At 51.2% G+C, this 21,520-nt stretch overlaps 1 protein-coding gene and 1 long non-coding RNA gene across 19 annotated transcripts in view; one reads left to right on the top strand and one right to left on the bottom strand.

Moving 5' to 3' along the window:
- LOC117075612 overlaps nucleotides 1–18,354 on the top strand; it is a 35,492-nt gene extending 17,138 nt beyond the window's left edge. For 2 of the 3 annotated variants that reach the window (XR_004434062.1, XR_004434061.1), the window contains 2 exons: nucleotides 12,924–13,140; nucleotides 18,300–18,354. This is a non-coding gene — a long non-coding RNA (uncharacterized LOC117075612). Of the gene's footprint in view, nucleotides 1–10,046; nucleotides 10,105–12,923; nucleotides 13,141–18,299 lie in introns of those variants that run through there. The other variant, XR_004434063.1, reaches the window with a different exon arrangement.
- Nucleotides 18,355–19,488: 1,134 nt separating this feature from the next.
- CACNA1A (calcium voltage-gated channel subunit alpha1 A) overlaps nucleotides 19,489–21,520 on the bottom strand; it is a 314,547-nt gene continuing 312,515 nt past the window's right edge. For 15 of the 16 annotated variants that reach the window (XM_033198101.1, XM_033198102.1, XM_033198103.1 and 12 more), the window contains one exon: nucleotides 19,489–21,340. In XM_033198101.1, coding sequence (XP_033053992.1) covers nucleotides 20,624–21,340 — 717 coding nt within the window. In that variant the 3' untranslated portion in view covers nucleotides 19,489–20,623. The remainder of the gene's footprint in view (nucleotides 21,341–21,520) is intronic. The other variant, XM_033198104.1, reaches the window with a different exon arrangement.

Here is a 21,520-nt window from a genome sequence, read left to right as displayed (position 1 = left end):
ATCACTTGAGGTCAGGAGTTCAATATCAACCTGGCCAACATGGTGAAACCCTGTCTCTACTAAAAATACAAAAATTAGCTGGGCATGGTAGTGGGGGATCCCTGTAGTCCCAGCTACTCGGGAGGCTGAGGCAGGAGAATCACTGGAACTCGGGAGGCAGAGGTTGCAGTGAGCTAAGATCGCACCACTGCATTCCAGCCTGGGTGACAGAGTGAGACTCCACCTCCAAAAAAAAAAGTAAATATAATAAATAAAGGACACTCTCTCCGCCTCCACAGCTGGGTCCTCACCAGGATGAATGGTTCAGAGTGAGCCCTGAAGGGGTCCTCCCTGAGATGCTGGGAGTGTCTCCCTGAGAAGCCATGTTGGGCTGGTCCCTGTGTTCCCTGGGTGTCTCGTGGCCTAGGCTGCCCTCCCCGATCCCTGCCCAGCTCTGCACCCCATGAGAAGCCCTGTGGGTGGCCCCTGACTCAGGAGTTCCCATAGGGAGCTGAGGGCCAGTGATAGCCCCCTGGGCTTGTGCAGTGACCTCTGTAACAGCTGTTAACTCCTGCAGGATTCCAAGGCACCCACCTCCTCCCACAGGGGCACATTCATGGCCTTTTCCTATTTATTTATTAGAGATGGGGTCTTGCTCTGTCTCCCAGGCTGGAGGTCAGTGGCATGACTATCACTCAATACAGCCTCAAACTTCTGGGCTCAAGCAATCCTCCCACTTCAGCCTCCTGAGCAGCTGGGACTACGGGTATGCACCATGCTGGGCTAATTTATTTTTATGTGTGTTATTGTATTATTATTACTATTATTTTTAAGACAGAGTTTTGTTCTTCTTGCCCAGGCTGGAGTATGATGGCACAAGCTTGGCTCACCGCAACCTCTCCTGTGTTCAAGTGATTCTCCTGCCTCAGCCTCCAGAGTAGCTGGGATTACAGGTACCCGCCACCATGACCGGCTAATTTTTTTGTATTTTTCTAGAGACGGGGTTTCACCATGTTGTTGGTCAGACTGGTCTTGAACTCCCGACCTCAGGTGATTGGCCTGCCTCAGCCTCCCAAAGTGCTGGGATTACAGGCGTGAGCCACTGCGCTCGGCCTCGTATTAATTTTATTTTTAAAAATAAACACACTGCAGCCTTGAAATCCTGGGCTCAAGCAATTCTGACTCCACTTCCCAAAGCACTGGGACTGCAGAGGTGAGCCACTGTGTCCAGTTAATTAAAGTAAATATATATATATGTGCCAGATATGGTGGCTCACGCCTGTAATCCCAGCACTTTGGGAGGCTGAGGTGGCTGGATCACCTGAGGTCAGGAGTTTGAGACCACCCTGGCCAAAATGGCAAAACCCTGTCTCTACTAAAAATAAAAAAAAATTAGCTGGGTGTGGTGGTGGATGCCTGTAATCCCAGCTATTCGGGAGGCTGAGGCAGGAGAATTGTTTGAACCCGGGAGGCGGAGGTTGCAGTGAGCCGAGATTACGCCATTGCACTCCAGCCTGGGCAACAAGAGCGAAACTCCACCTCAGAAAAAAATATATATATATTTTTCTTTGAGACAGAGTCTTGCTCTGTTGCCCAGGCTGGAGTGCAGTGACACATCTCGGCTCTCTGCAACTTTCACTTCCTGGGTTCAAGCGATTCTCGTGCCTCAGCCTCCAGAGTAGCTGGGATTACAGGCACGTGCCACCATGCTCAGCTAATTTTTGTATTTTTAGTAGAGATGGGGTTTCGCCATATTGGCCAGGCTGGTCTCGAACTCCTGACCTCAAATGATTGGCCCGCTTTGTCCTCCCAAAGTGCTGGGATTACAGGTGTGAGCTACCACGTTTCACTATGTTGCCGAGGCTGGTCTCACTTCTGAGGGAAAGCAATTCTCTCACCTCAGCCTTCTGAGTACTTGTGATTACAGGTGGAGTCATGAAAATATTTTGAAACTAGATGGTTGTATTACACTGTGAATGTACTAAATACCTCAGAATTGTACATTTTAAACAACTAATTTTATGCTATGTAAATTTCACCTCAACTAAAAAAACTTAGTTTCACCTCTTTCTTTTCTTTCTTTCTCTTTCTTTCTTTCTCTCTCTCTCTCTCTTCTTTCTTCCCCTCCCTCCCTCTGTCCCTCCCTCCGTCCCTTCTTTCCTTCTTTCCTTCCTTTCTTCCTTCCTTCCTCTTTCTTTCTTTTCTTTCTTTTTCTTTCTTTCTTTCTGTCTTTCTTTCTGTCTTTCTGTCTTTCTTTCTCCTTCCTCCCTTCCTTCCTTCCTTCCTTCCTTCTTCCTTCCTTCCTCTTTCTTTTCTTTTCTTTTCTTTTCTTTTCTTTCTCTTTCTTTTCTTTCTTTCCCTCCTTCCTTCTTTCCCTCCCTCCCTCCCTCCCTCCCTCCTTCTTTTCTCCCCTCCCCTCCCCTCCCCTCCCCTCCCCTCCCCTCCCCTCCCTCTTTTCTTTTCTTTCTTTCCCTCCTTCCTTCTTTCCTCCCTCCCTCCCCTCCCCCCTCCCTCCTTCTTTTCTCCCCTCCCCTCCCCCCTCCCCTCCCCCCCCTCCCCTCCCCTCCCCTTTTCTCTTTTCTTTTTTTTCAGACACAGTCTCACTCTGTCGCCCAGGCTGGAAAGCAATGGCATGATCTTGGCTCACTGCAACCTCTGCCTCCCGGGTTCAAGCAATTCTCCTGCCTCAGCCTCCCAAGTAGCTGGGATTACAGGGGCCTGCCACCACACCTGGCTAATTTTTTGTATTTGCATTTATTTATTTATTTTTGAGATGGAGTCTTGCTCTGTCACCTAGGCTGGAGTGCAGTGGCACAATCTCGGCTCACTGCAACCTCCGCCTCCCAGGTTCAAGCAATTCTCCTGTCTCAGCCTCCTGAGTAGCTGGGACTGCAGGTGCCTGCCACCATGCCTGGCTAATTTTTGTATTTTTAGTAGAGAGGGGCTTTGTGCAGACTTTGTGGGAGCCGGCTCCGTTGTCCACAGCAAGTGAGGTACTTTTCTTTAGTAAAGAAACCCTTTAGTGGAGGGTTTCACCTTGTTGGTCAGGCTGGTCTTGAACTCCTGACCTCTGGTGATCCACCTGCCTCGGCCTCCCAAAGTGCTGGGATTACAGGCATGAACCAACACACAGGGCCAGGCTTTTTTTTGAGACGGAGTCTCGCTCTGTCGCCCAGGCTGGAGCGCACTGGCGCGATCTCAGCTCACTGCAAGCTCCACCTCCTGGGTTCACGCCATTCTCCTGCCTCAGCCTCCCCAGTAGCTGGGACTACAGGCGCCTGCCACTGCGCCCAGCTAATTTTTTGTATTTCTTTAGAGACAGGGTTTCACCTGTTAGCCAGGATGGTCTCAATCTCCTGACCTCATGATCCACCCGCCTCAGCCTCCCAAAGTGCTGGGATTACAGGCGTGAGCCACCGCGCCCGGCCGCTTTTTAAATTTTTTTTGAGAGGGAGTCTTGCTCTTCTCCCTGAGGCTGGAGTGCAATGGCATGATACTCGCCCACTGCAACCTCCGCCTCTCGGGTTTAAGCGACTCTCCTGCCTCAACCTCCAGCGTAGCTGGGATTACAGGCACCTGCCACCAAGCCTGGCTACTTTTTTTTTTTTTTTTTTTTTTTTGAGATGGAGTCTCCCTCTGTTGCCCAGGCTGGAGTGCAGTGGCGTGATCTCTGCTTACTGCAAGCTCCGCCCTCAGGGTTCACGCCATTCTCCTGCCTCAGCCTCCTGAGTAGCTGGGACTACAGGCGCCCGCCACCACGTCCAGCTAATTTCTTTTTGTATTTTTAGTAGAGACAGGATTTCACTGTGTTCTCCAGGATGGTCTCGATCTCCTGACCTTGTGATCCGCCCACCTTGGCCTCCGAAAGTGCTGGGATTGCAGGCGTGAGCCACCGTGCCCGGCCAATTTTCTATTTTTTACTAGAGGCGGGGTTTCACCATGTTGGCCAGGCTGGTCTCGAACTGCTGACCTCAGGTGATCTGCCTGCCTCAGCTTCCCAAAGTGCCTGGATTATAGGTGTGAGCCACTGGGCCCAGCCTCTTTTTACTTTCTTTAACATGGCTACCAGAACATTTTTGTTTGTTTATTTATTTATTTATTTAGACAGTGTCTGGCTCTGTTGCCCAGGCTAGAGTGCAGTGACACCGTCTCAGCTCACTGCAATCTCCTCCTCCCACACTCAAGCGATCCTCCCATCTCAGCCTCCTGAGAAGCTGGAACTAAAAGCACATACCACCACACCTGGCTAAATTTTGTATTTTTTGTAGAGATGAGGTTTTTTTTTTTTTTTTTTTTTTGAGATGGAGTCTCGCTCTGCCGCCCAGGCTGGAGTGCAGTGGCCGGATCTCAGCTCACTGCAAGCTCCGCCTCCTGGGTTTACACCATTCTCCTGCCTCAGCCTCCCGAGTAGCTGGGACTACAGGCGCCCGCCACGTCGCCCGGCTAGATTTTTGTATTTTTTAGTAGAGACGAGGTTTCACCGTGTTAGTCAGGATGGTCTCGATCTCCTGACCTTGTGATCCGCCCGTCTCGGCCTCCCAAAGTGCTGGGATTACAGGCTTGAGCCACCGTGCCCGGCCAGAGATGAGGTTTCTTTTTTTCCTTCTTTCTTCCTTTCCTTTCCTCCCCTTCCCTTTCCCTTCCCCTCCCCTCCCCTCCCCTCCCCTCCCCTCCCCTCCCCTCCCCTGCCCTCCCCTCCCCTCCCCTCCCCTCCCCTGCCCTCCCCTCCCCTCCCCTCCCCTCCCCTGCCCTCCCCTCCCCTCCCCTCCCCTGGGACTACAGGCGCCCGCCCCCTCGCCCGGCTAGTTTTTTGTATTTTTTAGTAGAGACGGGGTTTCACCGGTTAGCCAGGATGGTCTCAATCTCCTGACCTCGTGATCCGCCCGTCTCGGCCTCCCAAAGTGCTGGGATTACAGGCTTGAGCCACTGCGCCCGGCCTGGACTTTTCTTTTTAAGTAATTAGTTAATTATTTTTCTTTTAAATTAAATTAATTTTTTTTTTTTTTTTTTTTTTTTAAGATGGAGTTTCACTTTTGTTGTGCCGGCTGGAGTGCAGTGGTATGATCTTGGCTCACTGCAACCTCCACCTCCTGGTTTCAAGAGATTCTCCTGCCTTAGCCTCCTGAGTAGCTGGGACTACAGGCGCCTGCCACCACACTCAGCTAATTTTTGTGTATTTAGTAGAGGCGGGGTTTCACCATGTTGGCCAGGCTGGTCTTGAACTCCCGACCTCAAGTTATCCACCCACCTCGGCCTCCCAAAGTGTTGGGATTACAGGCGTGAGCCACCGTGTCTGGCCTTTATTTATTTATTTATTTATTTTAAGCCAGTCTTACTCTGTCACACAGGCTGGAATGCAGTGATGTGGTTATAGCTCACTGCAGCCTCCACCTCCTGGGCTCAAGTGATCCTCCTGCCTCAGCCTCCCAAGTAGCTGGGACTACAGGCATGAGGCACCATGCCTAGCTAATTTTGTAAAGATGGGGTCTTGCCATGTTGCCCAGGGTGGTCTTGAACTTCTGGCCTCAAGCAATCTGCCCTTCTCCGCCTCCCAAAGTGCTGGGATTACAAGCATGGGCCACTGACTGGACTTTGGATTCATGGTTTGGTTCCAGAGGTAGCAGGACCTAACTCTCCCTGGCTGGCTGGGAGGGGTAGGGGAAAGAGATAGTTTCAATATCTTGAACCACCCTAAACTTTGGACCATCTGAAGTTCAAGGACCTGGAGATTGTTGTTCTGGATCAAGATTTAGGAGGGGGCGGAGGCGGGGGTGGGATGGACGTGGCAGAAGTTAACTAGGTCTCAACCAGCAGGGGCGTGTCCTCACCTCAGGGAAATGGCAAGTGTGACTGGAGGGAAACCAGAAACCAACCGGTTACAGATTCAAGTCTCATTCTCTTTTTTTTTTTTTTAGACGGAGTCTCGCCCTGTCGCTATGCTGGAGTGCAATGGCGCGATCTCTGCTCACTGCAACCTCCACCTCCCGGGTTCAAGCAATTCTCCTGCCTCAGCCTCCTGAGGAGCTGGGACTACAGGCAAGCGCCACCACACCCAGCTAAATTTTGTACTTTTTTAGTAGAGATGGGGTTTCACCATGTTGGCCAGAATGGTCTCGATCTCTTGACCTCGTGATCCGCCCGCCTCAGCCTCCCAAAGTGCTGGGATTACAGGCATGAGCTACTGCGCCCGGCAAGTGTCATCCTTTTTATAATTGTGTGACACTGGACAAGTCATTGAGCCTTTTTGAGGCTTTCTGACTCTTTTCTTTTCTTTTGAGATGGAGTCTTGCTCTGTCGCCCAAATTGGAGTGCCAGGGTGGGATTTCGGCTCGACGCAACCTTCATCTCCTGAATTCAAGCAATTCTCCTGTCTCAGCCTCCTGAGTAAGCTGGGATTACAGGTGCACAGCACCATGTCCAGCCAATTTTTGTATTTTTAGTAGAGATGGGGTTTCACCATGTTGACCAGGCTGATCTTGAACCCATGACCTCAAGTGACCCACCTGCCTCGGCCTCCCAAAGTGCTGGGATTACAGGCATGAGCCACTGAGCCCAGCCTGACTCTTATTTTTCTGATCAGAAACTTTCTCTCTTGGGTCCTTTGAGGCCATGAGTTGAGACAAGGTTGGGCAACATAGCAAAACCCTGTCTCTCTCTTTTTTTTTTTTGAGACGGAGTTTCACTCTTGTTGCCCAGGCTGGAGTGCAATGGTGTGATCTCGGCTCACCACAACCTCCGCCTCCTGGGTTCAAGTGATTCTCCTGCCTCAGCCTCCCGAGTACCACCATGGCCGGCTAATTTTGTATGTATGTATGTATGTATGTATGTATGTACGTATTTATTTATTTATTGAGATAGTCTGGCTCTAGCCAAAACCCTGTCTCTTAAACAAACAAACAAAAAAGGTTAGGTGCAGTGGCTCACACCTGTAATCCCAGCACTTTTGGAGGCCAAGGTGGGCGGATCACTCGAGGTCAGGAGTTCAAGACCAGCCTGGCCAACTTGGTGAAACCCCCCTCTCTAGTAAAACACAAAAATTAGTGAGGCATGGTGGCAGGCGACTGTAGTCCCAGCTACTCGGGAGGCTGACACAAGAGAATTGCTTCAACCCGGGAGGTGGAGGTTGCAGTGAGGTAAGATCGTGCCACTGTACTCCCGCCTGGGCAACAGAGCAAGACTGTATCTCAAAACAAAACAAAACAGAACAAACTAAATAAATAAAGAATAAAAATTAGCTGGGCATGGTGGCATCCACCTGTAGTCCTAGCTGCTAAGTAGGCCCAGGTGGGAGATTTGCTTAGAGTCAGGACTTTAAGGCCAGCCTGGGCAACATAGTGAGATCCGTCTCTATTTTATTTATCTATTTATTTGAGAGAGGGTCTGGCTCTGTTGCCCAGGCTGGAGTACAGTAGTGTGTTCATAGCTCACTGCAGGCTCGACCTCCTGGGCTCAAGTGATCCTCCCATCCCAATGTCCCAAGTAGCTGAGACCACAGGAGTGTGGCAGGCCAGGCACGGTGGCTCATGTCTGTTATCCAGCACTTTGGGAGGCCAAGGCAGTGGATCGTTGGAGGTCAGGAGTTTGAGACCAGCCTGACCAACATGAAAAAAGCCCATCTCTACTAAAAATACAAAATTAGCCAGGCGTGGTGGCGTATGCCTGTAATCCCAGCTACCCAGGAGGCTGAGGCAGGAGAATCACTTGAATCCAGGAGGCAGAGGTTGCAGTGAGCCAAGATCACACCATTGCACAGAGCAAAACACTGTCTCAAAAAAAAAAAAAAAAGAAAGAAAAAAAGAAATGAGGTCTCACTGTGTTGCCCAGCCTCATCTCAAACTCCTGGAGTCAGGTGATCCTCCTGTCTTGGCCTCCCAAAGTGCTAGGATTAAAAACAAAGTAGCCAGGTGTGGTGGCACTCACCTGTGGTCCCAGCTACTTGGGAGGCTGAGGTGGGAGGATCAATCGAGCCTAGGAGGTCGAGGGTGCTGTGAGCTATAATGAGACCACTGCACTCCAGCCTGGGAAACAGAGTGAGATGCTGTCTCAACAACAACAGAAAAACAAAACCAAACAAAACAAGAAGAAGAAAAGAAAAAAAGAGACGGCCTCTGTCTTTCCAGTTTCGGTTTTCTTTCTTTTCTTTCTTTCCTTTCTTTTTCTTTCTTTTTTTTTTTTTTTTTGCAGATGGAGTTTCACTCTTGTTGCCCAGGCTGGAGTGCAATGGCACGATCTCAGCTCACTGCAACCTCCACCTCCTGGGTTCAAACGATTCTCCTGCCTCAGCCTCCCGAGTAGCTGGGATTACAGGCATGCACCACCACGCCTGGCTAATTTTGTATTTTTAGTAGAGACGGGGTTTTTCTATGTTGGTCAGGCTGGTCTCGAACTCCCGACCTCAGGTGATCCACCTGCCTCAGCCTCCCAAAGTGCTGGGATTACAGACGTGAGCCACCGTGCCCGGACTTCTTTCTTTCTTTCTTTTTCTTTCTTTTTTTTTTTTTTTTGCAGATGGAGTTTCACTCTTGTTGCCCAGGCTGGAGTGCAATGGCACGATCTCAGCTCACTGCAACCTCCACCTCCTGGGTTCAAACGATTCTCCTGCCTCAGCCTCCCGAGTAGCTGGGATTACAGGCATGCACCACCACGCCTGGCTAATTTTGTATTTTTAGTAGAGACGGGGTTTTTCTATGTTGGTCAGGCTGGTCTCGAACTCCCGACCTCAGGTGATCCACCTGCCTCAGCCTCCCAAAGTGCTGGGATTACAGACGTGAGCCACCGTGCCCGGACTTCTTTCTTTCTTTCTTTTCTTGTCTTTTTTTTTTTTTAAAGACAGTGTCTTGCTGTGTTGCTCAGGCTGGAGTGCAGTGGTGTGATCTTGGCTCACTGCAATCCCTGCCTCCTGGGTTCAAGCAATTCTCCTGCCTCAGTCTTCCGAGTAGCTGGGACTATAGGCATGCCCCGCCATGCCCGGCTAATTTTGTATTTTTAGTAGAAACGGGGTTTCACCATGTTGGCCAGCCTGGTCTCAAACTCCTGACCTCAAATGATCTACCTGCCTTGGCCTCAGGTGGGATTACAGGTGTGAGTCACTGTGCCTGGCCTGCCGCTTTCTGTACCTCTCCTAAGCAGCCACTCCTCTCACTGACATAAAGAAAATTGCTTCAACCCGGGAGGCAGAGGTTGCAGTGAGTTGAGATCGTGTCGCTGTACTCCAGCCTGGGCGACAGAGCAAGACTGTATCTCAAAAAACAAGCAAACAAACAAATAAGTAAATAAATACATTAGTTGGGTGCTGTGGCACCCACCTGTAGTGGCCCACGGCACCCGCTCATCCAGTTAGAATTAAGAGTGGTCTCTCCGGGCGTGGTGGCTGACGCCTGTAATCCCAGCACTTTGGGAGGCCGAGGCGGGTGGATCACCTGAGGCCGGGAGTTCGAGACCAGCCTGACCAACATGGTGAAACCCCCGTCTCCACAAAATATACAAAATTAGGCGGGCATGGTGGCGCATGTCTGTAATCCCAGCTACTCGGGAGGCTGAGGCAGGAGAATCGCTTGAATCTGGGAGGCAGAGGTTGCGGTGAGCCAAGTTCGCGGCACTGCCCTCCTGCCTGGGCAACAAGAGCAAAACTCCGTCTCAAAAAAAGAGTGGTCTCATGTTTGGCTGTTTGCCATCTGGCCTCTAGGTGGTGCTGTCGACCTGACTCCTTGGCTTGTTCAGGCTGTGCAACCGCAGGTAAACCAAGGCCCCCTGGAGCCTGGAGCTTGGGACACTACCTTGAGCAAGGCCCTGGACCTAACTTTGTGGAGTTCCGAATCTAATTTGATTGTCCAATTGATTTACTTTTTTTTTTCTTTTTTTTGAGACAGGGTCTCATTCTGTCACACAGGCTGGAGTGCAGTGGTGGTGCGATCTCGGCTCACTGCAACTTCCGCCTTCCCAGTTCAAGGAATTCTTGTTCCTCAGCGTCCCGAGTAGCTGGGGTTGCAGGCATGCACCACCACATCTGGCTAACTTTTGTATTTTTCCTACAGACAGGGTTTCACCATGTTGGCCAGGTTGGTGCTGAACTCCTGACCTCAAGTGATCCACCTGCCTCAAACTCCCAAAGTGCTGGGATTACAGGTATGAATCATGGCTCCTGGCCCTTTTTCAAAAATTTCAAAAATTATTATTTTTTTGAGACAGAGTTTCACTCTGTTGCCCAGGCTGGAGTGCAGTGGGGTGATCTCAGCTCACTGCAACCTCTGACCTGAGGGTTGAAGGGGTTCTCTAGCCTCTCAGGCTCCTAAGTAGCTGGCATTACAGGCGTCGAGCCACTGCACCTGGCCCAAGTTCTAGATTCTTTTTGTTTGTTTGTTTTGAGATGGAGTCTTGCTCTGTTGGGATCTTGGCTCACTGCAACCTCTGCCTCCCAGGTTCAAGCCATCCTGCCGCCTCAGCCTCCCAAATGGCTGGGACTACAGGCGTGCGCCACCACACCCAGTTAGTAGAGACAGGGCTTCACCATGTTGGCCAGGATGGTCTCGATCTCTTTTTTTTGTTGTTTTTTGAGACAGTGTCTTGCTCTGTGGCTCACTGCAAGCTCCGCCCAGGTTGAAGTGATTCTCCCAGTAGCTCAATTACTACAATGGTGGGGTTACTACAATGGTGGGGATTACAGGAACTCACCATTATGCTGGCTAATTTTTGTATTTTTGTAGAGACTGGGTTTCACCATTTTGGCCAGGCTGGTCGTGAACTCCTAACACCTCAAATGATCCGCCCTCCTCGGTCTCCCAAAGCGGTGGGATTACAGGCATGAGCCACCGTGCCCAGCCTCAAGTTTAAAACATTTTTCCGGCCGGGCGCGGTGGCTCACGCCTGTAATCCCAGCACTTTGGGAGGCCAAGGCGGGCGGATCACAAGGTCAGGAGATCGAGACCACAGTGAAACCCCGTCTCTACTAAAAATACAAAAAAAATCCGGGTGCCGTGGCGAGCGCCTGTAGTCCCAGCTACTCGGGAGGCTGAGGCAGGAGAATGGCGGGAACCCGGGAGGCAGAGCTTTCAGTGAGCCGAGATAGTGCCACTGCACTCCAGCCTGGTGGACAGAGCGAGACTCCGTCTCAAAAAAAAAAAAAAAAAAAACATTTTTCCAAGCTGGGCATGGTGGCATGTGCCTGTAGACCCAGCTACTTGGGAGTCTGAGGCAGGAGGATCCCTTGAGTCTACAAGTTTCAGGCCAGCCTGGGTAATATAGCAATACCCTGACTATAAAAAAAAAAAAAAAAGGTGCTTGATATAATCCCATTTGTTGATTTTTCCTTTTGTTGCCTGTGCTTTTAGGGCCTCGCACAAAAAATCTTTGCCCAGATCAGCATCTGAGCATTTTCCCAATGTTTTCTTATTTTCTTTCTTTCTTTTTTTGAAACGGAGTCTTGCTTTGTCGCCAGGCTGGAGTGCAGTGGCGTGATCTCGGCTCACTACAGCCTCTGCCTCCTGGGTTCAAGCATTTCCCCTGTTTCAGCCTCTGGAGTAGCTGGGACTACAGGTGCGTGCCACCACGCCTGGCCAATTTTTTTGTATTTTAATAGAGATGGGGTGTCACCATGTTGGCCAGGGTGGTCTCGAACTCCTGACCTCGTGACCTGCTCGCCTTGGCCTCCCAAAGTGTTGGGATTACAGGTATGAGCCACCTCGCCTGGCCTTCTTTGTTTTTTTTTGTTGTTGTTTTTTGGTTTTTTTTTGAGGCAGAGTCTCACTCTGTCACCCAGGCTGGAGTGCAGTGGCGCAATCTCGGCTCACTGCAGCCTCTGCCTCCCTGGCTCAAGCGATTCTCCTGCCTCAGCTTCCTCAGTAGCTGGAATTACAGGTACCCACCACTGTGCCTGGCTAATTTTTGTATTCTTTTTTTTTTTTTTTGAGACGTAGTTTCGCTCTTGTTGCCCAGGCTGGAGTGCAGTGGCGTGATATTGGCTCACTGCAACCTCTGCCTCCCAGGTTCAAGTAATTCTCCTGCCTCAGCCTCTCTAGTACCTGGCATGTGCCACCATGCCAGGCTAATTTTGTATTTTTAGTAGAGAAGAGGTTTCTCTATGTTTGTCAGGCTGTGCTCGAACTCCCGACTTCAGGTGATCCACCCACCTCGGCCTCCCAAAGTGCTGGGATTACTGACGTGAGCCACTGCACCCAGCCTAAATATTTATATTTAAGATGATGCATATCTCAAGTACACTGATTTGATCTTTACAAATTATATGAATGTATTAAATCATCACATGTACCCCCAAAACTGTGTACATCTATGATGCATCAATAAAAACAACTATTGAGTGTGGTGGCTCATGCTTGTAATTCCAACTACTCAGGAGGCTGAGGCGGAGGATCGTTTGAGGCCAGGAGTTGGAGACCAGCCTGGGCAACATCGCAAGATGCAATCTGCACACAAAATTGCTCGGTGTGGTCGTGTGCACCTGTAGTCCCGGCTACTCAGGAGACTGAGGAGGGAGGATTGGTTGAACCCAGGAGCTCCAGACTGTAGTGAGCCATGATTGCGCCACTGCACTGCAGCTTTGGTGACAGAGCAAGACCCTGTTCATATGTCGAGATATATATATATATATATATATCAGAGTGGGCAGGAGGGAGGTCGCCTTTTGCAGGACTGCAGGGGCAGGTATGAGAGAACCAAGGGTGGGTGAGAGGGGCTGGGCCTGATGTAAAAGTGTGCAGGGCTGGTAGGGGCCTGGGGCTGGGGGAAACTCACAGGGGGAGAGGTGGTGGGCGTGACGGGTGTGACAGGAGACTGCAGCGTGGGACCGGCCATCATTCCAGGCAGGGCAGGGGCGGCAGACACAGGAGTCCAGATGGAACGTAGGCACCCTGTATAGCGGACGTGGCTGTCATCGCCGATCCAGGATGTGGGTGGGATGACATTGGTTTCCGTGTCTGTCCCCTCTGCAGTCTTTCCTCCACGATGGCTGCCCTCATCTGCTCATCCTCACTTGGCCTTCAGCAGTGCTCAGCTGACATAGATGAGGGAATAGGAGTGACTCGTCATCACAGTCGCCGTGTACTCGAGACAAACGCTCAGGGGGATGCCAGTTCCCATAGGACTCAAAGCGGGAGACACAGCGGAGCATCCAGTGCTTCCTTGGCTAGCCGTGTCCCACGATGGCAGGTCATTTGCGGACACCGTCTGCACCTCCTTTATCAGTTGTGTTACTGCTCTGGGTTGAATAGCATCTGCCTTAATCCGTTTGGAGTGCTATAACAAAATATCCTAGACTGGGGGATTCATAAACGACAGAAACGTGTAGCTAACATTTCTGGAGGCAGGGAAGTCCAAGAATAGGACTTTTTTTTTGAGACGGAGGTTCACTCTTGTTGCCCAGGCTGGAGGGCCATGGTGTGATCTCGGCTCACTGCAGCCTCCGTCTCCCAGGTTCAAGCGTTTCTCCTGTCTCAGTCTCCTGAGTAGCTGGGACTACAGATGTCTGCCACCATGCCTGGTTATTTATTAATTTTTTTTTTTTTTTTTTGAGATGGAGTCTTGCTCTGTTGCCCGGGCTGGAGTGCAGTGGCCGGATCTCAGCTCACTGTAAGCTCTGCCTTCCGGGTTTACGCCATTCTCCTGCCTCAGCCTCCCGAGTAGCTGGGACTACAGGCGCCCGCCACCTCGCCCGGCTAGATTTTTGTATTTTTTAGTAGAGACGGGGTTTCACCGTGTTAGCCAGGATGGTCTCAATCTCCTGACCTCGTGATCCGCCTGTCTCGGCCTCCCAAAGTTCTGGGATTACAGGCTTGAGCCACCGTGCCCGGCCTTTATTTATTAATTTTTTGTATTTTTAGTGGAGAAGGGGTTTCACCATGTTGGCCAGGTTGGTCTTGAACTCCTGACCTCAGGTGATCTGTCTGCCTCGGCCTCCCAGAGTGCTGGGATAACATGTGTAAGCCACTGGGCACAGCCAAATGTTTGCTATTGTAAGGCACACAGCCTGTGATAATTTATTTTTTTATTTTATTTTATCTTTTTTTGAGATGGAGTCTCGCTCTGTCACCCAGACTGGAGTGCAGTGGCTGGATCTCAGCTCACTGCAAGCTCCGCCTCCCGGGTTCATGCCATTCTCCTGCCTCAGCCTCCCGAGTAGCTGGGACTACAGGCGCCCACCACCTCGCCCGGCTAGGTTTTTGTACTTTTTAGTAGAGATGGGGTTTCACCGTGTTAGCCAGGATGGTCTCTATCTCCTGACCTCGTGATCCGCCCGTCTCGGCCTCCCAAAATGCTGGGATTACAGGCGTGAGCCACTGCGCCTGGCCCTGGCCCAGTTTTTTAAATTTATTATTTTTTTTTGAGACAGAGCTTCTCTCCATCACCCAGGCTGGGGTGCAATGGTGTGATCTTGGCTCACTGCCACCTCCACGGTTCAAGTGATTCTCCTGCCTTGGCCTCCCGAGTAGCTGGGACTAAAGGTGCATGCCACCTCGCCTGGCTAATTTTTGTATAGTAGAGATGGGATTTTGCCATGTTGGCCAGGCTGGTCTCAAACTTCTGACCTCCAGTGATCTGCCTGCCTCAGACTTCCAAAGTGCTGGGATTACAGGCATGAGCCACCATGCCCTGCCCTGTTTTATCACTTTTATCACTGGTATCTGTAAGAAACTGGCTTTGCTGGGCTGGTGAGGCTTTTTCCAATGCACAGTAAAATAAATGTAGCTTCCTGGCTGGGTGTCCTGTCCCCATCCTCTCTGCTTCCGGGTATTTCCCTAAAGTTGGGCTTTCACCCCAGAGTTGCCCTGAGTTCCTGAGGAGCCAGCAGTCCTAGAAGCTGGGGTGCTCTGGCTGGGGCCCCCGCACAGTCCTGGCTCTCTCACAAGTCCTCCAGCCGGGTGATGTGACCCTTCCATGTCCCCACCCCAGTTCTCTGATGGCAGCTGAAGGGGATCAGGATACGTTACCCTTAAAAATATATCACTTAGAGGCCGGGCGCGGTGGCTCAAGCCTGTAATCCCAGCACTTTGGGAGGCCGAGACGAGCGGATCACGGGGTCAGGAGATCGAGACCATCCTGGCTAACACGGTGAAACCCCGTCTCTACTAAAAAAATACAAAAAATAGCCGGGCGAGATGGCGGGCGCCTGTAGTCCCAGCTACTTGGGAGGCTGAGGCAAGAGAATGGCGTAAACCCGGGAGGCGGAGCTTGCAGTGAGCTGAGATCCGCCACTGCACTCCAGCCTGGGCGACAGAGCGAGACTCTGTCTCAAAAAAAAAAAAAAAAAAAAAAAAAAAAAAAAAATATATATATATATATATCACTTAGAGACTGTGCACAGTGGCTCATGCTTGTAATCCAGCACTCTGGGAGGCCAAGGTGAGTGGATCGTTTGAGCTCAGGAGTTTGAGACCAGCCTGGGAAACGTGGCAAAACCCCATCTCTACCAAAAATACAAAAAATTCACCAGGCATATGGTGGCATCCACCTGTGGTCCCAGCTACTTGGGAGGCTGAGGTAGGAGGATGGCTTGAGGCTGCGAGGCTGAGGTTGCAGAGAACTGAGATTGCACCACTGCACTCCAGCCTGGGTGACAGAGCAAGACCCTGTCTCAAAAAAAAAAAAAAAAAATTGTATCTCTCTATCTCTCTCTCTCTCTCTCTCTCTCTCTCTCTCTCTCTCTCTCTCTATCTATCTATCATCTAGTTAGGTAGCTATCAACTTTAGCATAATAATTATTCTGAGCTGAATGCAATAGAAAGTAGATGGCCAGGCGCGGTGGCTCACACCTATAATCCAGCATTTTGGGAGGCCAAGGTGGATGGATCACCTGAGATCAGGAGTTTGAGACCAGCCTGGCCAATATGGTGAAACCTCGTCTCTACTAAAAATACAAAAGATTGGCCAGGTGTGGTGGCTCACACCTATAATCCCAGCACTTTAGGAGGCCAAGGTGGGCGGATCATGAGGTCAGGAGATCGAGACCATCCTGGCTAACACGGTGAAACTCTGTCTCTACTAAAAATACAAAAAATTAGCTGGGTGTGGTGGCGGCTGCCTGTAGTCCCAGCTACTCGGGAGGCTGAGGCAGGAGAATGGCGTGAACCCGGGAGATGGAGCTTGCGGTGAGTGGAGATTGTGCCACTGCACATTCCAGCCTGGGCGACAGAGTGAGAATCTGTCTCCAAAAAAAAAAAAAAAAAAATACAAAAACTTAGCTAGGTATGGTGGTGGGCACCTATAGTCCCAACTACTCGGGAGGCTGAGGCACAAGAATCCCTTGAACCTGGGAGGTGGAGGTTGAAGTGAGCCGAGATCCTTACACTGCAATCCAACCTGGGTGACAGAGCGAGACTCTGTTGCAAAAAAAAAAAATCAGTAGAGGCAGAAAGAATTCTCTGCTCTTTCCTTTTCTGCCTCAAAGCCAGGGAGAAAATTCTCTTTAAGAAGGTGACATAAATTTCCCTCTGTGGAGGTATCCCCCCGTCTCCTTACCAGGGAGAGCAGAGCGACTCCTCTCACTATAGATAGTCAGTCCGAAGATGAGTCTACAGAAACAACCTTTCTAAAATTCTAAAATAACTCTCTGTCTCCCTCTCTCTCTCTCTTTTTTTCTTTTTGAAACAGAGTTTTTCTCTGTCACCTAGGCTGGAGTGCAGTGGCGTGATCATAGGTCACTGCTGCCTTGATCTCCTGGGTTTATTTGATCCTCCCACCTCAGCCTCCCAAGTAGCTGAGACCACAGGCATGCACCGCAATGCCAGGCTAATTTTTATATTATGTATTTATTTATTTTTTGAGACGGAGTTTCGCTTTTGTTGCCCAGGCTGGAGTGAAATGGCATGATCTTGGCTCACTGCAACCTCCACCTCCTGGGTTCAAGTGATTCTCCTGCCTCAGCCTCCCAAGTAGCTGGGATTATAGGCATGCACCACTACACCTGGCTAATTTTTTATTTGTAGTAAAGACGGGGTTTTTCCATGTTGGTCAGGCTGGTCTCGAACTCCCAACCTCAGGTGATCTGCCCGCCTCAGCCTCCCGAAGTGCTAGGATTACAGGCATGAGCCACCACACCCAGTTAATTTTTGTATTTTTTGTAGAGATGGGGTTTCACCATGTTGCCCAGGCTAGTCTCGAACTCCTGGGCTCAAGTGATCCTCCAGCCTCAGCCTCTCCAGTAGCTGGGACCACAGGCATGTACCACCACACTCTGCTATTTTTCATTTTTAGTAGAGACAGGGTCTCGCCATGTTGCCCAGGTTGGTCTCGAACTCCTGAGCTCAAGCAATCCACCCACCTCAGCCTCCCAAAGTGCTGGGGTTACAGGCATAAGCCACCCAGCCCAGCCGATGCTTGGGCTTTTGAATCTCAGGGCATTTCTATGATAATCATGCCCTTTCAGCCTTCCAGGTGATGAGGCTCAAACAATGGCCTGAGGGGATGTGAGACCAGGGACTAGGCCAAGCTCCCCTCCTCTTCCTCATCCCCTGTGTCTCCTGTGAACCTGGGCAACTAACACTCTAGCCTGATGATGGGGACTGTGGAGGCCTTGGACCACCTCTTGGCACTTGGGCATAGACTTGGCCTTTGAGTTCAGGGCTCATGGCGGGCTTCGGTAGTGAACTTCATTCCTGGGGGGACAGATGACTGCAGCCTCATTGGCAGCTGAAGGAACTGCACAAACCCTGGCTTACTCCAGTGGCTCCTGGATACACTCAACCCCAACACCGTGGGAGGGGAACCAGAAGTCAACTCTGCCTTGGACAGGCAGCTTGTTTAGAAGCCTGTGTTGGTTGCAGGTTGCCAGGCTCCCTCCCTTCCATTAAAAAAAAATTTTTTTTTTTTTTTTTTTGAGACGGAGTCTCACTCTGTCACCCAGGCTGGAGTGCAGTGATGTAATCTCAGCTCACTACAACCTCTGCCTCCCAGGTTCAAGCGATTCTCCTGCCTCAGCCTCCCGAGTAGCTGGGAATATAGGCATGCACCACCACACTCAGCTAATTTTTGTATTTTTAGTAGAGATGGGGTTTCACTATGTTGGCCAGGCTGGTCTCAAACTCCTGACTTGGTGATTTGCCTGCCTTGGCCTGCCAAAGTGCTGGGATTACAGGTGTGAGCCACTGTGCCCAGCCTTAAAAAAAAAATCTTTTTGTTTTTAGTGACAGGGTCTTGCTATGTTGCCTCACTGGTCTTGAACTACTGGCCTCAAGCGATCCTCCCAAAGTGTTGAGATTACAAGAGTCAGCCACCGCACTCAGCCTCAAAACTTTGACTTCTTGTTGGACTGATCTTTTCCTAGATGTCATTATTTTATTTATTTATTTATTTTTACTTTTACTTTTTTTTAGAGATGGGATCTTTCTACGTCACCCAGGCTGGAGTGCAATGGTTATTCACAGGTGTGATCATAGCTGGTCTTGACCTCCGTGGGCTCAAGTGATCCTCCTGCCTCAGCCTCCTGAATAGTTGGAACTACAGGTGCGTGCCACCACACTTGGCTTACCATTATTTTAGAAGGACTTATACCTGTCTTGCAATCTGGAGTCTGCAGATTTCTTGCCTGAGGTAAGCTCAAGCAGGGCCTGTTGTCTGGAACAAGACCTGTTCAAAATGTTTGCCTTAATGCTACAGTAGTAATGGTGATAGTCAGTAGTAGCTTGCTGTGGGTCAGGTACTGTTCTGAGAACAGAAGTTCTCAAAGGAGTCTTGGACTCTGAGGATGGTTGAAACACTTTGGGGTGGGGGTGTCCACAAGACCAAATTATTATTATCTGAGACAGAGTCTTGCTCTGTCGCCCAGGTTGGAGTGCAATGGCACGATCTTGGCTCACTGCAACCTCCGCCTCTTGGGTTCAAGTGATTCTCCTGCCTCAGCCTCTCCAGTAGCTGGGATTACAGGCGCCCGCTACGCCTGGCTAATTTTTGTATTTTTAGTAGAGACGGGGTTTCACATGTTAGCCAGGCTGGTCTCTAACTCCTGGCTTCAAGCAATCTGCCCGCCTTGGACTCCCAAAGTGCTACATTACAGGCTTGAGCCACCTCGCCTGGCCCAGGATGGCTGCTCTCAGTTCAGACCTAAGCTTTGGGAGAACTGGGAACCTGTGCATGGAGGGCGGGGTGCACTGCCCTGCACCCCAGCGAGGACAGCTGCCAAGGACCTGGATAGGATCTTCGGTGTTTTACTTTCCTGAGCTTCCAACTCAGCCAGCTCATTCCACTGGGGCCCGTGACAGGAGAAGCTTGCATTGCTTTCTGTGTCATTGGGACAATTACCCAGACATTGCAAATAGCCAGGGACTGGAGAGCTACAGTTTCCTCCTTGAGCCACCGCGCCTGGCCTTTTTTTTTTTTCTTTTCTTTTTTTCTTTTTTTTAAGACAGAGTCTCACTCTGTCACTCAGGCTGGAGTGCAGTGGTGGGATCTTGGCTCACTGTTAACCTCCGCCTCTCAGGCTCAGGTGATTCTCGTGCCTCAGCCTCCAGAGTAGCTGGGATTACAGGTGTGTGCAAGCACGCGTGGCAATTTTTTTTTTTTTTCATTTTTAGTAGAGATGGGGTTTTGCCATGTTGGCCGGGCTGGTCTCGAACTCCTGACCTCAAGTGATCCATCTGCCTCGGCTTCCCAAAGTGCTGGGATTACAGGCGTGCACAACAATGCCTGGCCTCTTTGTCGCTTTTAAACACTGCTTCTAGGAGCTAACAAAGTGCCTCTTTGTATGATTCCCCAAGAGAGACCCACCCAGGCAGCACCTAGCCAAGGGATAAAGAGCACTCCCATCCAAAAACCCTTTGATTCAACTTTTTTTATTTTTTTTTTTTCTTTTTGAATGTCATGCAATAATTCACAGTCCCAAGCCCACGGTTTTCAAACAAGGTAGGAAAAAAGGAAAAAAAGAAGCAAAGGAATCGGTGGTCATGGTGGGTTTTTTTTTCTTCTTCTTTTGTTATTTCAAGCAGGACCAAATGTCAGAAAAAAATGCCTCTTTTCTCAATCATTAATTTTTTTGTCCTTTTTAAAATTGTTTATTGTTATTATTTTTTTTAAAATTGATTTCTGCAGGCAGTAATAGTAGGGTTTGGTATAACCGGCAAGCACTCCTGTGTGTGTCTGAGAACGTGTGTGGATATGAGTGTGTCTGGTGATGGGTGTTGGGCGCTGGGGTTCCGGTTCCTTCCGGCTTCTTTGCCGCACTCGGCCACCAGCTCTCGTTCATCAGGGAAAGGAAAGATTCAATTGAGATGATAAAACTCATCAATAGAAGCTATTTTTTTCTCCCCGTTTTTTCTTTTAAAAATGTTTTTTTTGTTGTTTTTTTTTGTTTTTTTTGTTTTTCCATGTTCCCCAAAGTTCTCCAAAAATGGCTGAGTTAATTCAAATCCCTTGGCTGTATGGTTTGTCTGTCCCCTGCCTCCCACCCCAGAGCCCGTCGTAGGTGGGGGGGATCAGGACTGGGTGGGGGGGCGCCGTGGCTGCCCAGGAGGGCCTCTTCTGGCCGAGGGTCTCTGCGGGACACCCTTGTGGCCCAGCCCTAGCCTCTCCAGAGTCTGGGGTCTCCTGGCTGGCCCTCTCCCGGGCCCTCTGTGCTGGGCCCCCGCGGCCTCTGCGCGGCTCCTCGGGTGGGGTGTGTGCGTGGGGTGCGTGGGGGGCCGGGCGGGCGCCACCTCGCCCGGGCTTAGCACCAATCGTCGTCGCTCTCGCTGTAGGGTTCGTGCAGGCCCTTCCTGGAGCCTGGCCCGCGGGGCCTGGCCAGTCCGTGCGCCGGGTAGTAGCCGTTGGGGAGTCGCCGGCCGTGCCGGGAAGGCGAGGCGCAGGCCGGGCCCGAGGCCCGGGGAGTCCTGGGCGAGCGCCCGGTGGCGCCCGAGGACGCGTGTCGTGCGGGGGGTGGCGCGTCGTAGGCCCCGGCCATGGCCTCCTCGCCGCCCCCGCTGCCCGGGCCATCGGCCTCGTCGTAGTCGGAGCCCCGATAGTAGCCGTGGTGCCGGGGACCCGGGGGCCCTTCGGACACGTGCGGGCCGGATGCCGGCCACCGGGCCCCACCGTGGCGACAGGCCCTGGGGGACTCGCTCCGGGCCGGGCCTGGGACCCGCCGCTCCATCCTGGGCGAGCGGCCGCTGCTGTGGCCCCCCGTGGGCGGCCGATCTCCCGCCAGAGGCTCGGCCGTGGGGCCTGGGTACCTCCGAGGGCCGCTGGTGGCCGCCCGGCCCGGCCTGGCCACCGCCTGCTGCTGCTGCTGCGGGGGACCCGAGCCGCCGGCCTTACGGATCACAGGGGAATAGGACACGTGTGGCCGGGGGGTGGAGGGGGTCTGGGGGAGCTGGCGGCGGCCCCGCCGCGGAGTGCTGGTACCAGATGTTGAGGGGGCTGGGCTTCCACTTACGGAACTACTGCCCTACACGAAAATTGAAACAAAGGAAATCAAAAAAAAAGATACAACAAAATCAAAGGAGACACAGGATTGGGAGGAAGAGAGGGGAGCCAAGGGAGGAGGAGGGGGAGGAGGAGGGGGGGAACACAGGACATTTGAATGGAAAAAAGCAACAGCCACAGGGAGGAGGGAGGGGAGGAGGGG

This window comes from Trachypithecus francoisi, unplaced genomic scaffold (genome assembly GCF_009764315.1).
Source record: "Trachypithecus francoisi isolate TF-2019V2 unplaced genomic scaffold, Tfra_2.0 Lachesis_group5, whole genome shotgun sequence".
In the NCBI taxonomy this organism is placed as follows: Eukaryota; Metazoa; Chordata; class Mammalia; order Primates; family Cercopithecidae; genus Trachypithecus; species Trachypithecus francoisi.
The sequence above is the reverse complement of the archived record's forward strand: the minus strand, read 5'-3'. Positions and strand labels throughout refer to the sequence as shown.